Source organism: Macrotis lagotis, chromosome 3 (genome assembly GCF_037893015.1).
Source record: "Macrotis lagotis isolate mMagLag1 chromosome 3, bilby.v1.9.chrom.fasta, whole genome shotgun sequence".
Taxonomy (NCBI): domain Eukaryota; kingdom Metazoa; phylum Chordata; class Mammalia; order Peramelemorphia; family Peramelidae; genus Macrotis; species Macrotis lagotis.
Genome location: NC_133660.1, coordinates 39,715,449 through 39,731,536, shown reverse-complemented (window position 1 = coordinate 39,731,536; position 16,088 = coordinate 39,715,449). Strand labels below are relative to the sequence as shown.

The window sequence follows — 16,088 nt, the reverse complement described above, 5'->3', positions numbered from 1 at the left end:
TTCAAAAGGATCCATTTCATCCAAGGGGGGTGGCTTCATACTGTGACAAGAGAATCTTCTTGAAGAAAAGACCTGGTTTGAGTCTGGGCCCTGCCATTTTATTACCATATTATTACATTTTATGACCTTGAAGGAAAGGACCAGATGACATTTAGATGATATTTCCAGCTCTAACGTTCTGTGATTCCTCCCTGGATAATAACTCTAATCTGCAACTGAGCCCATACTTTTGTTTTAGGGAATAGAACAAACCACTCCACTGATACACTAACCTCTTTCCATAGTACAGTGAAGTCTAATTAGTTTTCAACATCTTCTTTCCAAGAGTGCTATACCCCCAGGAGCTGGCTTAGATATGTTTCATACCCACCCAAAGATTCTGACCCAACTAGGACTGTGATCACAAATTCCCAGAATCCACAACAAACTAAAAAATAGTTTGGATAATTGCTTTCAAATATATTACTGAAAGTGAAAACTTCAAGGAACCTACTGAAATGTTTTTCTTTTATTAGTCATACATCGGCAGGGTTCAGTTCCTGGCCTAGAGTCTTTTATTATTTCTCTAACCCTTTCTGAATTCTAATCTGATTCCTGGTTCTCTGCATCCCTAGTAATAAAGAAAACAATTTAATAAAGGTCTTTGACCTTTGCTAACCATTCCTTACCAAAAAAAAAAAAAAAAAAGAATCCTTCCTTATGTTAAATGTGGCCCCTTAAAAATACTTTGTATTATAATAACATCAGAGAGGGTAGATAGGGAACCTTAATCAAATCATCTAATCGAAAGCTATTTCTGCATCCCCTTCCCCCATTAATTTCCTACATTTTAAAGAAGCATGTCATCTTTCTCTTGAATTTACATTTCTCATGTATGTACCAACTCTAGAAGTAATGAGAGGTGATTTTTCTCTACTCCCTCCTCTCTTTCCAAGGAAAACTGAACATTTAAACCAGATAAGATAAAGCAGTATGTGAAAGTTGTGTGCAAAATATTCTACTCCTGGCTCTGACTATCCATTTTTATCACAGGTCATTGCCATCTGCTCTATCTTCAACTTCCTAAAACTAGACGAGGCCTTATTAAGACTTAGAGAAACTCTTTTACAATGACAAAAAAAAAATTGGAAAATACAGGGATGCCCACCAAATGGGGAATGGCAGAAGAAATAATGATTATGTGAATTAGTAGAATATTATTGTGCTATTTAAAAAAAGATTTAAAGAAGTTTTTTCAGAATTATTTGGAAAGACTTATATGAACTAAAGCAGAATGAGGTGACTAGAACTAGGAGAAGAATTTCTGCAGACCACAATAACGTAAAGTCACAACTTTGAAAGACTTTACATAAGTCACCAGAACTTATATCACATCTCCCATAGGAAGATGCTAGGTAACAGTGTATGAAGTGTGGTACTAGAGTCAGGAAGGGCTGGGTTCAAATACTGCCTCAGGATAGCTGTGTGAACCTGGACAAGTCATTTAACTCCTCTCAGACTCAGTTTCATCATCTGTAAATTGGGAATGACAATAGCTCCTACCTCCCAGAGTTGTGGTGAGGAGCAAATGAGATATCTGCAAAGCATTCCTGAAAACCTTAAAGAATTATATAAATTCTAGCCAGTATTATTATTGAGGTTTTTATTCAATGAAAAAAATATTAAAATAAAAACCTAATTAGTCCATTTCCCCCCCAACTCCAACATAGTACTCAGAGTTGAAAAGTATCTTTAAACATTGTTATTTAGTCCAATTCTTTGTGATCCCATGGCCCATAGTATGCCAGATCTTCTAACCTTCCCTATCTCTTGAATTCTGGTCAAGTTTATGTTCAGTGATTCCATTATATTATTATCTATCTTATCCTCTGTCATCCCATTTTCCTTTTGTTTTCAATCTTTCTCAACAATAGGGTCTTTTCCAATGAGTTCCATTTTCTCACCATATTGCCAAAGTATTTAATAGCTTCAAGGTTCTGACCCTCCAGTGAATAGCTTGAATTAATAATTTCTTCTTAAGTATTGACTGATTTGATCTCCATGCCATTCAAGGGACTCTCAAAATTCTTCTCCAATATCACAGTTCAAAAGCATCAAATCTGTGGCGCTCAGTTTTCCTTATTGTTCAATTCTCACAGCTATACATTACTACTGGAAAACCATATCTTTGTTGACAAGGTGATCTCTACTTTTCAGTATGCCCAGATTTGCCATAACTTTCCTTCCAAGGAGCCAGTCTTTTACTTTCATGCTACAGTTGCTTTCTGCAGTAAAGTTTGAACCCAAGAATATAAAATCTGACATTTGCTTCTATTTCTTCTTCCTCTATTTGCTAGGAAGTGATGGAAACAGCTGTCAAGATTTTAGTTTTTTGGATGTTAAGTTTCAAGCCAGCTATTATACTCTCCTTTCCCCTAACCACTAGGAGGCTTCTTAATTTCTCTTCATTTTCTAGTGTTGTATTTAACAGCAAGAAGTTTTAGGATTTTAAATAGCTCAGAATTCCATCACTAACCTTATTGTTAGCAGTGAATTCCCAAGACCCACTTGACTTTATTTTCCAGGATGCCAGGCTCTAGATCAGTAACCATACCACCACGGTTATCACCGATAATAAGATGTTTCTTGAATAGTTCTTTGATCTCTTCAGGCCTCCTCTTCCTAATCTCTTCTGATTCTATTAAGTTCCCACCATTATTGTCTTCAATTATGGCCATTTTTACATAAAACTTTCTCTGATATTTCTAATTTTTTTGAAGAGATTTCTTTCCTATTCTTTTTTTTTCTTATTGATCATTTTAAGAAAAGCTTTATATCTCTTTGAATTAATTCTCTCCAATTCCTCATGCAGTTGGGGATATCTGTCTCTTTCTCCTTTTCCTTTCTTTCTTTTACCAGCTATTTTGTAAAGCCTTATCAAACCTTTGCTCTTCTTTTCTTCTAGAATGTTTTTTGTTGCTGCCTCTTATACAATATTGTAAACCCATGTCCACAATCTTCAGGTTCTCTCCATAACTAATCTCTTAAATCTATTGATCACCTTCACTTCAGGGATATTAGGTCACACCTATAGAGTTTGTTGGTTTTCCCTACTTGTTTTCAGTTTAAGTCTAAATTTTACACTAAGAAGTTCAAGATGTCAGTCACAATCAGCTCTAGGTCTTGTTTTAACTGACTGTATAGAATTTCTCCATCTTTGACCACAAAGTGTATAATCAATCTGATTTCTATCCTAACCTCCTGAAGATATTCATGTGTGGAGTCATTTTTTGAATTGTTATAAAATAGTATTTGTTAAGACTAGCAAGTTATCTCAACAAAACTCTATTAGATTAGTTTCTGGCCTGCTTCATTTTGTACTCCAAAGCCAAAGTTGCCTGTATTTAATTATTTTTGAAATTCCTACTTTGCATTATAATCACCTAGGAAGAATGTGACTTTGGGTGGGGGTGGTGGGCTGTAATCTTTAGGAAATTTGTGGGTAGGTCTTCAACTCTGGTCTCTTTAACATCAGTGGTTGTAGCATAGATTTGTATTATTGAATGTTGAACAGTTTGCCTTGATTTCAAAGGGATATCATTGAGTCATTTGTGAGATTATACATCAGCACCCATTTTCTCATCCTTTTATTGACTATACGGGCTACTCCACTCTTCGAAGGGATTCTTGCCCACATCTAAATTAAATTCACACATTCCTGTTCATTTAAGTTCACTAATGCCCAAGATTTCAATTTTTAACCATTCTCCTTTTTGATCACATCCTGAACCCGTGGTTCTGACAATTCCAGAGCTGACATTCCAGATTTCTATGCAATATAAATCTTTTTTTTTTTTAGGTTTTTGCAAGGCAAATGGGGTTAAGCGGCTTGCCCAAGGCCACACAGCTAGGTCATTATTAAGTGTCTGAGACCAGATTTGAACCCAGGTACTCCTGACTCCAGGGTTGGTGCTTTATCCACTGTGCCACCTAGCCGCCCTGCAATATAAATCTTTATAGCATTTAACTTTCCTTTTGTCATCATACATACATAGCTGGGCTTCCTTCCAGCTTTGATTTCATTAGTACTTGAGCTACTTGTAATTGTTCTCCCCTCTTCCCCAGTAGCATATTAGATACTTTCTGCCCAGAGGGGCTCATCTTCTGATGTTGTCTCTTTTATCATTCTAGTAGTAGCCATGAGGTTTTCTCAGCAAAGATCCTGAAATGGTTTGCTATCTCTGGTGGATCACCTATTGTCAGAACTCTTCACTATAACCTGTCCTGTCTGATAACCCCTGGCACAACATACCTATGCACACTCCTCTATTACAACAATCATTATACACTAATATCCTGAATTCTAATCGTGGCCTCTTAAGCCCCAAATCAGGTAGGAATGAGTTTTGTGAAACATTTAGGAAAAGAAACACATTCTTCTCCATATATAATCAACACAAAGGTATATAAATACTTCTGAGGTAGGGTTTGTTAAAGATATCCCTAAAATAGATGGGGGCAACTAGATGGCTCAGTTGATAGAGCTGGGTCTGGAGTTAGAAAGAGCTAAGTTCAAACCTAACCTCAGATACTTAGCTATGTGGCCCTGGGCAAGTCACTTAACCTGTTTGTCTTAATCCACTGGAGAGGGAAATAGCAAACCACTCCAACATCTTTGCCAAGAAAAACCCATGGATAGTATGGTGAATGAGTCAGACATGACTGTGAACAATTGAATAAATCTCTAGAATACTACTTAATTATTAGAATATTTCAAGAATTTGAGTTGGTAGTTGACAATGAGAAAAAAGCCATTTGATGCACATGCAAGATTATGTAATCTGTCAAAAATGTAACTTTAAAAAATTAAATTGAACAACAATTGGTATCTAGGTTACGATCACATTTCCTGTTTTGGGTCTCCTTGGAAACGATGCATTATTTGATCCCAGTGAGTCAGATACTCTCTTAAAGAATTCTTGAGCCATAGGAATGTGGTCAACTGTTCTGACCAGCTCACCATGGAAGAAAGCTTCTAGATGAGGAACTAAATTTCCCTGGGGTGGCAATTCATTCCTAGGGCTATGATGCTGGAAAAATTTCAGGCTACTTTCTACTTTGGGGACAAATTCTGCTAAAGTTCCTTCCCCCATTTATAGGAAGAGCATGAAATGAATGCTGAATTTGGAGGTTAAAAGACTTGGGCGCAACTTGTGGCTCTTATTTCCTACAGGCAGGTTCCTAAAACTCCATGCTTCAGTTTCTCATTGTAAAATGAGGTTACTCTAAATAGTTTCTAAGTTTTCCTTCCAGCTCTAGATCCATGCTCCTATGAAAATTTTTAACAATCACTTCTTGGTAATATGGTTGAGGAAAACTGTACACTGAATGCAAGGAAGAGCCAAATCTGTATTTATTTGAGAGATGGCAAAATGACTTTGCAAGATCTAAGCAACAATCTCCTCCCCTACTCTATAAGTTCCCTAAATGTCCTTTTCCCTTTCACTCTGTAACGGGGTAGAGAACAAGACATGAGCAAAACTGTCCTTACTGATTTCAGTCAATTCAGTCAATCAGGTAGTTCAGTGCTGGGATGCTTTGATGATGTTGAAATCCCTGGATGCTTACATCTATCAGTAACTTAGGGGGCTTGGTGTCTTCACATGGTGAGGAAATTCCCCTTTACTGCTCACTGAGAAGACCTTATCCTTGAGAGTCTACTGAATAAACCCTTAAAAAGGGAGTTACTCCACTCTTTCGATGATCCCAGGTGATCAAATGAGATAATTGCCAACAAGAAGTAAAAGGAAAGTCAATGTGTTTAATATACCTTTTGTACATAAAGAATAAATCCTGATGTGTTCATCCTACAGAGTACCTTTCCCCACTTTTTCAAAAAATTTTTATTTAATGCAATGGAGTTAAGTGACTTGCCCAAGGCCACACAGCTAGGTAATTATTAAGTGTCTGAAGTGGGATTTGAACTCAGGTCCTTCTGCCTCCAGGGGCCGGTGCTCTATCCACTGCACCACTTAGCTGCCCCTCTTTCCCTACTTTTAAAAGAGACCTAGACATGAGCCAAAACTTAAGCTTTAAGCAATTTCCCTCAAGGTGCTGGGCTGAGGGGTTAAGTAGGTAAGGGATGTCTGAAAAGAAGTTTAACCATCTTCAAGGAAGCTAAGCTCCCTTAGAACTGAGTTTGGATTTCAGAGCAAAGGAGGCCCCTTCATAGAGAGAAGGAAAGGTGTCATGTACTCTTTACTCCTAGGGTCTAGTAGGGATTATCCTAGAATTTCATAGTCACATCAGTCAGTTAAATGTGAATCTTCTTTCCACTGAGTCTAGTATAAAATGCTTATAAGTAAACAGCAGAGTTCATTTTGTCAATTTTCTTCTCATATAAAACAGTTCATATTATTACCTGGCAAGTATTCCTAATTAACACAGAACTGTACAGTGCTGACTGAATATCTCTTGATATGCTTGTGGTTCTGCAGAGAAAGAAAATTGTATTTAGCTAAACAACTCCTTATTTTTTCCAACTGTGAAGGTTATCAAAAATTTGGGAGGGGAAAAGAGAGGTGGTTGCATAAAAGTCTTCTGAACCATTAAAAGATGGCTTGCTCTGTAGGCAGTCTTCTGAAAATGAAGAATATCCTAGCCTAGGTTTTTCACTTGCTACATAAGACTCTAATGATAAAAATGATGTGGGTGGATGCATGGTCACAATTAGGACTGAAATACATGGAATGATCTGTCCTAGTGTCCTGAAAGGGTTAATTTAGCTCCCGAAGTCCAGGGAGTAACACTTCTGGAATGATTTAGGAGAGAGGCCAGAATCAACAACCCTGGATGCAGCAAACAGCACGAATATCGACATAGTCCATGCCTTTCAACTGGAGCTCTCAAAACAGCCTGTTATCAGAGGAGGAACACCAACCTTGGAGTTGGAATAAGAACCCTCCTATTCTAAACTAACATATGTGAAAGTGAATGTTTAGCTCCCTTTGTGAACTAAGAAGTAAAAACAAACACCATAATAAATATCAAAATAGCTTTCAAGTTTGTATAGTATTTCTCATACTGTGGCATTTTCCCCCCAAAGAACTTTATTAGATACTCCTAGTTGACAAGAGGAGAAGCATCCTGTGTGGGTGCTGCTTCCTGTCCTATCTCCTGTGCTCCACAAGGGATCAGTCACATAACATTCAAAGTTATCTTCTCTTCCAGCTAGTATGGAGAATGATAAATGCTGAGTAAGAATCCAAGTAGTCAACTACTTTTTTTTTTCTTGAATGCTATTTAAAGTGAATGAAGAGGCGCAGACTAAAGCAGGGTGGTGTCCCATTTCTTTTCAGGAGAACTTGAAACCACCCAACTTCCTTTTGGCTTTTCCATACTTAAAATCAACAGCCCACATACCAGCTCTGTAAGAAAAGTTGCCTTAGGGGAAGTTCGTACCTTCATTTAAGTACTCAATGAATGTTCCTGGGAAGTAGAATTCATTACAATCATACGCTTTTAAAACCAGAAAAGGTCTTAGAGACAATCTAATACCAAGAAAATATTCAATAAAAAGTCAAGAGACTTGGGTCCTGTTTGGGCTCTAATGCCTACTAGCAGTGTAATACTGAGTGGAAAAGTACCTGATCTCACAGGAATTCTATCTCTTCATCATTGAAATAAAAAGATCAGGCCTGATCATTTCTAAGGTTCCATCCAGATCTAATAGTTTTAACTCTAGGATTTTACATATGAGAAAGGGGAAGGCTGAAGTTTAAGTCAATTGTCCAAAGTTATACAGCATTAACTTTTAATTTCTATTTTAAAGAGACTTTTATACTTTAAATCAACTGACTAAATTCTTCATTTCCTATAATGCAGAACAGTTGAGGGCTTTTTTTTTAGTTCTGAATCTGGTTTCTTAATAACATACAAAGTAATACAGTGCATAGGTGAGGTGAGGTTATATTCAAAGCCAAAAAGTTAAGGTATGGCTTTTTTTTTTCAAAATAAGGTTTCAATATTTGTCATATCTTCTATAACTACATAACTTATAAAAATGTGATTCTAAAAAGAAATTCCTCCAAGAACCTGCCTTAGGGAGTAGGGGAGATGAACATGAGAGTAACAACAACCATTTATATATAAATAATTATTTTAGCACTTAAAATAGTTCACCTTTACTTGTGATGGAAAATAACATCCAAATCCAGGAAAGAAACTGTGGAGTTTAAATGCAGATCAAACCTTACTATCTTCAATTTTTACAAGTAGTCTTATGCATTATGTTTTTTCTTCTCTCTAATTCTTCCTCCATTTTGATTTGATTCTTCTTTCACAACATGATTAATATGGATCTCTGAATTTAGCCTATAATGTATTATATAGCTTATATATTATTGCTTTCTGTCAGGGAGATGGGGGAGGGAAGGGCAGGAAGGAGAAAAATGTGAAACTCAAAACCCTGCAAAAAAAAATTGATTGCTGAAAACTACCATTATAAAAGTAAAAATTGGAAATATAAATAATAGTTGGAAAAATAAAATATTTTAAAAGTTTAATTTTCAGAAAGTAGGTTAATCATGACTAGCTCAACATATTTTTTTAAGAACTCTGCATTTGCTTAGCATTCAGACTGTTAACAATTACATCAGGAAAAATCCTGTTGCAGCTATCACCTCCCAGAGTGCAGGTGACCCAGAAGAGCTAAGTTCTGTATTACAAGGGAAAAGCTTCAGGTAGCATCCTGCTAACATCTGCTCTCCATCACAGCTCAGGTTGGAGAGATTCATCATCAGTTTGGCTGAAATCCAAATAATGGAACTGTCCTAGGGAATACTCAAGGAATTCAACCCATTAAATAATTTGCTCCACTTTTTCTTTAAAAATATTGAGAAGGTAAATCCCAATCCAATACATACAGGTCCTGAATTTAGGTTTCACTATTCACTTATCATAGAGTCAAACTATAATCCCTACAAAAAAGAATAAGACACCAAAAGGCAATATAATCATGAGGACCAACAAATGTCTCATGACACATACTTGGATCCAGAGCAGTAGACAATTTAATCAAGAATAAATTGTTCTGAAACTACCTTCACAGTGGAAACACCAAGAGTTATGTATGCCAGTAATGCTAGCATTTGGAAGCCAGTCGGTTCACTCATAACTCTTCTGGGGTCCTCTCTTCTATACTATGAAAGCTTGTGAAATAACTTAGAGATAATGTAATTCAAAACTCAATTTAAGAGCTAAGAAAAGATGAAGCAACTTGACCCAATTACTAGGCACTTACTACTGAGTAAAAGAAAACCTAGAATCTAGGACTTCTAGTCCAGTACCCTGCCTGCTATAATGAAATTTATTCCAGATACTTTCTGATCTGTAGGACTCTATAAAATAAAGTCAATTAGGTCATTCTGGTTAGGCTCCCCCACAACAGAGGAGGTAAAGAATCTCAGACTATAGCCAGGCCCTACTCTCAAGGGAAGACAATCACATAGGGTAACCACACTATGTTTTATATATTCCCCGGAGGGAGCCCAGGTACCAAAGTCAGAGTCTCTAGAACCTGAGACTAAGTCACCAGAACATCCTACCCCCAAACCCTCAAGAAACCCAAAATCAATCCAAAAAGATTCATAAATTTACCTGTCGTCTTTGTTTATCTGATCTCCAAATCCAACAGTATCGACGATGGTCAGTTTCAGGCGCACATTGCTCTCCTGAAGCTCATAACTCCTGGCTTTTAACCGGACTCCAGGCTCATTGTGAGTAGCTGGGTCACTCTCAAACTTGGTGTTGAATAACGTATCCATTAAGGTTGACTTCCCAATGCCTGTCTCACCTGCACAAACAAACAAAATGAACAAAATGGAACCAGGTCCTTCAAATACCTCATTAACTTTGTTATTTACCCTAATCTATTAGATTCTTCCTCAGATACTTATATCAAAGGTCCTAAACAGTAAAGATGACTTTTTAGCTCTGGGGGAACTCCAAGTACTTAACAAGATGGTCTTTGGACAGTATATATAATTTACAAACTCTTTACCACGTTCAAGATCATAGGATTCAAGTATTTAGGGGTAAAAAGTAGAGCTTAAAGGTTAAGAGCAAACCCTCCATTTTATAGATGAGGAAACCCAAACTCAGGTTAAAAGTCAGAGTCACATTGACCCTCATTTCCTCTGACTCCAAACTTCACTTCCCTCCTCCATGCATTGCCATACAATACCATGTTTCTGTTACTTTTTAAAAAGTATAGCCCTGGGGAACCAAGATGGCAGCATGAGGGCAGGGATTCCCAGAAACTCTTCCCCAAAAACCTCCAAAAGCCATAAAATTGACTCATCAAATTTTAGAAGGGTAGAACCCACAGTAAAACTAAGTGAAACCATTTCTCAGTCCAAGACAACTTGGTAGATCTGTGGGAAAGATCTGTTCCACCAGGACCAGGGGTTAGAAAAAGCCACAGAGCAGTCCAGGTCACAGCCATGCCTTGCTGGAGCAAACCAGTTCTAGCCTTCCAGGAACAGCCCATGGGGTGCCTGGGTCCGGGGCAGCAAGAGCAATTCCTAGAGCTCTTTGCCCAGGGATCCTAGAGGGTCAGAAGGAGAACTCTTCCACAACAGAGTGGGCATGGAACCCAGGTAAGGCTAGTGCTAGCCAAGTGAACCTACCAAGTCACTCAACAGCTGCTTCCAGAGTGCTCAGCCCACCAATGGTAAGGGGGTGGAGAGAGACTACAGAGATCTCTCTGCTATCCCTGGGGCAGGACTCTGCTGCTTTGTACACACTCAGATCCAGCACCCAGTCTGGGTCCTGTAGAGGGGCAGGAACCTCTCTAACAGTCGCAGGGCACAGGGGAGTGCTTGTGGTCATCCACAGAGCAGAGCACTGGCCAGGAGAGCAGTCAGAGCCTCTCATTGGACCTTAAAAGAATTAAGGCAGGGGAGGGGTGTACCCAAAGCTCCCAAAGCTCTGTAAGTGCAATAAACTGATTGAAACCATTTCCCAGTCCAGGACTACTTGGTAGATCTGTGGGAAAGATCTGTTCCACCAGGACATAGACTGAGGAAATGAGTCATGGACTGAGGAAATGAGCAAACAACAGAAAAAAAAAGAATCTGCCATAAAAAATTACTTTGGTCCCATGGAGGATCAAAATATACACTCAGAATATGACAAAGTCAAAGCTTCTGTATCCAAAGTCTCCAAGAGAAATAGGAACTGGTCTCAGGCTATGGAAGAATTAAAAAAAAAAGACTCCAAAAAGCAAATAAGGGAGGTAGAGGAAAAAAATGGAAAGAGAAATAAGAGCAATACAGGAAAATCCTGAATACCAAGTCAATAGCTTGGTGAAGGAGATACAAAAAAAAAATACTGAAGAAAATAACATGTAAAAAACCAGCTTAGATCAAATGGAAACAGTCATCAGAAAGGCAAATGAGAATGCTTTAAAAAGCAGAAAAGGCCAGTTGGAAAAGAAGATAAAAAAGCACTCTGAAGAAAATAACTCCTTCAAATGTAGAATGTAGCTAAAGGAAGATGATGACTTTACGAGAAATCAAACAAAACCAAAAGAATGAAAAACCAGAAGAAAATGTGAAATATCTCATTGAAAAACAACTGACCTAGAAAAGAGGAGATCATTTAAAAATTATTGGACTACCTGAAAGTCACTGCCCTGAGATCCTAGAAGCAGAAGGTAAAATAGAAATTGAGGGAATCCACCAATCACCTTCTGAAAGAGATTCCCCCCTTCCCCATAAAACCTCCCAGGAATATTATAGGCAAATTCCAGAATTCCCAAGTCAAAGAGAAAATGCTAGAAGCAGCCAGAAAGAAATAATTCAACTACTGTGGTACTACAGTTAGGCTTACACAGGACTTAATAGCATCTACATTAAGGGCTTATAGGGCTTGGAATATGATAAAAAGAGGTTGGATCACACCTGAGAATCAACTACCAAGCAAAACTGAACATCCTCTTTCAGAGGAAAAGATGGAGTTTCAAAGAAACAGGGAACTTTCAAACTTTCCTGTTCAAACAACCAGAGCTGAACAGAAAGTTTGATCTCCAAGTACAGGACTCAGGTAAAGCATAGACAGGGGTGGAGGGGAAGGACTAATTATGAGGGATTTAATGATATTGAACTGCAAGCATTCCTGCATGGAAAGAAGATACTGATAACTCATATAAACCTCATTAATAAGAAGTGTTAGAAGGAGCACAGGAGGGAGCTGAATATAATATAGTATAAAGATGAAGTCAATAGGTGATAAAGGAAAGTACTTTGAGAAAGGGACAGGAGAGGTTAAATGGGCTAAGATATTTCACCTAAAAGAGTCAAGAAAAATCTTTTGCAATGCAGTGGAGGGGAGGAAGGTGAGGGGGAATGAGTGAGCCTTCATTCTCATCAGAAATGGCTCAGTGAAGAAATAACATACACTCTCAATAGAGTATAGAAATCTATCTTAGAGGAAAAATGAGAGGAAAGGGAAAGGAGAAGGGAAGAGAGGGAGGGGAGAGGGAGTCAGTGATAGAAAGGAGGGAAGCTTGTGGGACACACTTCTGAGGAGGGACAGGGTGGAAGAGAGAGTAGAATAGGAGTGGAGAGGAAAAGAATAGAGGGTAATACAGTTAACAATAGCAACTATGGGAAAAAATATTCAAACAACTTCCCTGATGGACTTATTTTTTTTTAGGATTTTTTTTTTGCAAGGCAAGTGGGCTTAAGTGGCTTGCCCAAGGCCACACAGCTAGGTAATTATTAAGTGTCAGAGGCCGAATTTGAACTCAGGTACTCTCGCCCCCTAGTCCTCATACTTTTTTTTTCCAGTCCATCTTTTAATTTTTTTTTAAATTTCTGGCATTACAGAACTAAACTGAAATGTATTAATATTCCACTCTTACATTTCAATGACAAAAAAAACAGAAAAAAATTCATGAGCCCCCCCAAAAACCCCCAAAACAAAAACAAAAACAAAAAAAAACAGGGAGAAGCTTATAAAACTAAATATGGTTCTCAGCATTAACGACTGAATGGAGAAAGGAATTAAAATGCTGTAATTAAAAAAATCACGAGTGGATGATAAAGTTGTGTAGAAACTGAAAACTTACAAACTATTTAAAACCTGGAATCACTAACTGTTCAGAAACTACACAGATGGATCATGGGTGGTGAACAGCAGAAGGGGGTTATGGGTGAGTCTGCATTGTTCTAGCTGCTTCCCATGCCACCCATCTTCGAGGAAAGCCTGACATTGATCAGATACTGGGCCAAGCTAATGCTGGCAGCAGATCCAGTGATGGTAACCTGCCTATCAGTAGATCCTTCCACTGGATTGGCAATTTTAATCTGAGCCCCAGACATCTGATGAATTTCATTGATTTTGGCATCTTGACACCCGATTATGCAGCCAATTAAGTCATTTAGAATGGTGAGTTCATGAGAAGTAGTCTGAGCAGATGCATCCAAACCTGCACTGAATCCAGTGTTGCCATGCATCATGGGAAAGTGAGACTGTTGCATTGCCAACTGATGCAGCTTGGTCAAATCTGGCTGTGGAATGGCATACTGTCCTTGAATGGTATAGGCCTCTAGAGGTGGTCCCTCCAGGTCAGGATTGAGGCACATGGATAGGGTAGTGTGGGGAAAGCTCACACTGTCATAGCCTGTGCTGTACCTTTCCTGACCACCTTCAAAGATGACTGGAGATAAGGGGCGGCTAGGTGGCGTAGTGGATAAAGCACCGGCCCTGGAGTCAGGAGTACCTGGGTTCAAATCCGGTCTCAGACACTTAATAATTACCTAGCTGTGTGGCCTTGGGCAAGCCACTTAACCCCGTTTGCCTTACAAAAACCTAAAAAAAAAAAAAGACAAAGATGACTGGAGAGCTGGATGGCTTGGGCTGGTATGGGATGGTCATGCCCTTCAGGGGAGACTCCAACATGACCACACAGATCTGTTTGACACACTCAATGATAGATTGTGGGATGCCAGCAATAGTGATGGCCCACTCAGTTGAGTTTGGTAGCATGCCCCCTGCCACCTGGACCTGAGCTCCTATACTCTCTATTTCCTTGATCTTGCATCTTCCTTTTCCAATGAAAGAGCCACACTGGCTAGCAGGGACCACAAGCCTCAGGGTGACTGGAGAGTCTACTGGCAGCTGTACTATTGGTCACAGAACTGCTGATGTCCTCTTCCAGCTTGTCAATGATTATAGCAAAAGCTTTAAAGATGGCATTGGTAGGTCCAGCCAGAGTAATTATTCTCTTGGGACAATTCCCTTCTGAGATGTTGATACACACCACTCTCTTCACGCATCTTCTTGACCGATTCTCCTTTCTTTCCAATAATGCTTCCAACTTCCTTTCCATACATAAGTAGCCAGATGGTGAGATTCACATTATTAAAATTATCTTGCTGTAAAATTCAATATATCCCCCCCAAAAAAGTTAAACTTCAAAAAAAATGAAGTGAGAGGAAAACAGCATACTTCAGTCTATCTCTGGCTTTCTCTCTCTCTCTGGGATGGGTTGTATTCTTTATCATAAATCCATCAGAGGGTCAGCTAGGTGGCACAGTGGATAGAGCACTGGCCCTGGAGTCAGGGGGACCTGAGTTCAAAGCCGATTTCAGACACTTAATAATTGCCTAGCTATGTGACCTTTGTTTTGCCTTGCAAAACAAACAAAAAGTATGAGGATTATCATATTACATTATTTTACTCTGCGATAATGTTCCTTTTTAAATATATATTTTATTTTTTCCAATTAATGCTAAGATAGGTTTCAACCATTCATCCTTTTGCAAGCTTTTGAATTCCACATTTTTCTACCACCCTCCCTTCCCTCCTCCTGTCCCACTTCATTCAAGCAATCTGATATCTGATATAGGTTATAGATGTACAATCATATTTACCACGTTTTCATATTAGTCATGTTGTAAAAGAAGAATTAGAACTAAGGGGTAAAACAATAATACTATATTTAAATAAAATCTTCTGACACCATCTACTGTGTAAAATGACAAACTCAGAAAGAAGATAATAAAGTGAAAACACCTATAAACAAACCTCAAAGAAAAATGCCAAATGAACCCAAGTCCAATAAGAATTCCTAGAAGAGTTAGAAAGAGATAAGAAACAGGTAGGCAGTGCAGTAGAGAGTGTGCTAGACCTGGAGTCAGGAAAATCTAAGTTGAAATCCCACCTCAGATTTTTGTGACCAACTTCCACATCTGTAAAAGTGAGCTGGAGAAAGAAATGGCAAACCACTCTAGTATATTTGCCAAGAAAACCTGAAAAGGGGTCACATAAAGGAAGAAATAAAGAAAATGACTAACAACATCAAAGAGTGGTAGAGGTAAAATTGGAAAAAGAAATGAGAATGATGCAAGAAAATTATGAAAAAAGGATTATGGTTTGGTAAAAGAGGCATAAAAATATTGAATAATAGTGTAAAAAACAGAACTGGTCTAATGGTAAAAGATACTCAAAAATCCACTGAAGAGAACTTCTTGACAAGCAGAATTGGCCAAATGAAAAAGGAGGTGTAAAAGATCACTGAAGAAAATAATTTCTTGGGGCGGCTAGGTGGCACAGTGGATAAAGCACCGGCCCTGGAGTCAGGAGTACCTGGGTTCAAATCCAGTCTCAAACACTTAATAATTACCTAGCTGTGTGGCCTTGGGCAAGCCACTTAACCCCATTTGCCTTGCAAAAAAAGAAACCTAAAAAAAAAAAGAAAATAATTTCTTAAAAATTAGAATTGAGTAAATGGAAGATAAAGTCTCCATGAGACATTTAAAAATATAACAATAAAACAAGGGCAAAAGAATTTAAAAAAAGAAAGAAAATGTGAACTATCATAAAAAATAGCTCACATAGAAAGTAAATCAAGATGAAAAAAGTAATGATCAAAAATAAAACCTAGACATCATATTTCAAGAAATTACAAAGTTAAACTTTCTAATATCTTATGTCCAGAAGATAAAATAGAAATTGAAAGAATCTACCAATCATCTCCTAAAAAAGATAACCAAATGAAAACTCCCAGGAATAGTACAGTCAAATTCTAGAGTTCCCAAGTC

At 38.1% G+C, this 16,088-nt stretch overlaps 1 protein-coding gene, 1 long non-coding RNA gene and 1 pseudogene across 5 annotated transcripts in view; 1 reads left to right on the top strand and 2 right to left on the bottom strand.

The window, feature by feature from the left end:
* SEPTIN11 (septin 11) overlaps positions 1-16,088 on the bottom strand; it is a 168,070-nt gene that overhangs the window by 68,832 nt on the left and 83,150 nt on the right. For all 3 annotated transcript variants that reach the window (XM_074228545.1, XM_074228547.1, XM_074228546.1), the window contains exon 3: positions 9,637-9,832. In XM_074228545.1, coding sequence (XP_074084646.1) covers positions 9,637-9,832 — 196 coding nt within the window. The remainder of the gene's footprint in view (positions 1-9,636; positions 9,833-16,088) is intronic.
* The window catches only part of LOC141517500 (uncharacterized), a 70,926-nt gene that overhangs the window by 24,209 nt on the left and 30,629 nt on the right, over positions 1-16,088 (top strand). The gene's annotated exons all lie outside the window — the stretch shown is intronic.
* On the bottom strand, positions 9,841-14,426 carry LOC141517121 (poly(rC)-binding protein 2 pseudogene; annotated as a pseudogene).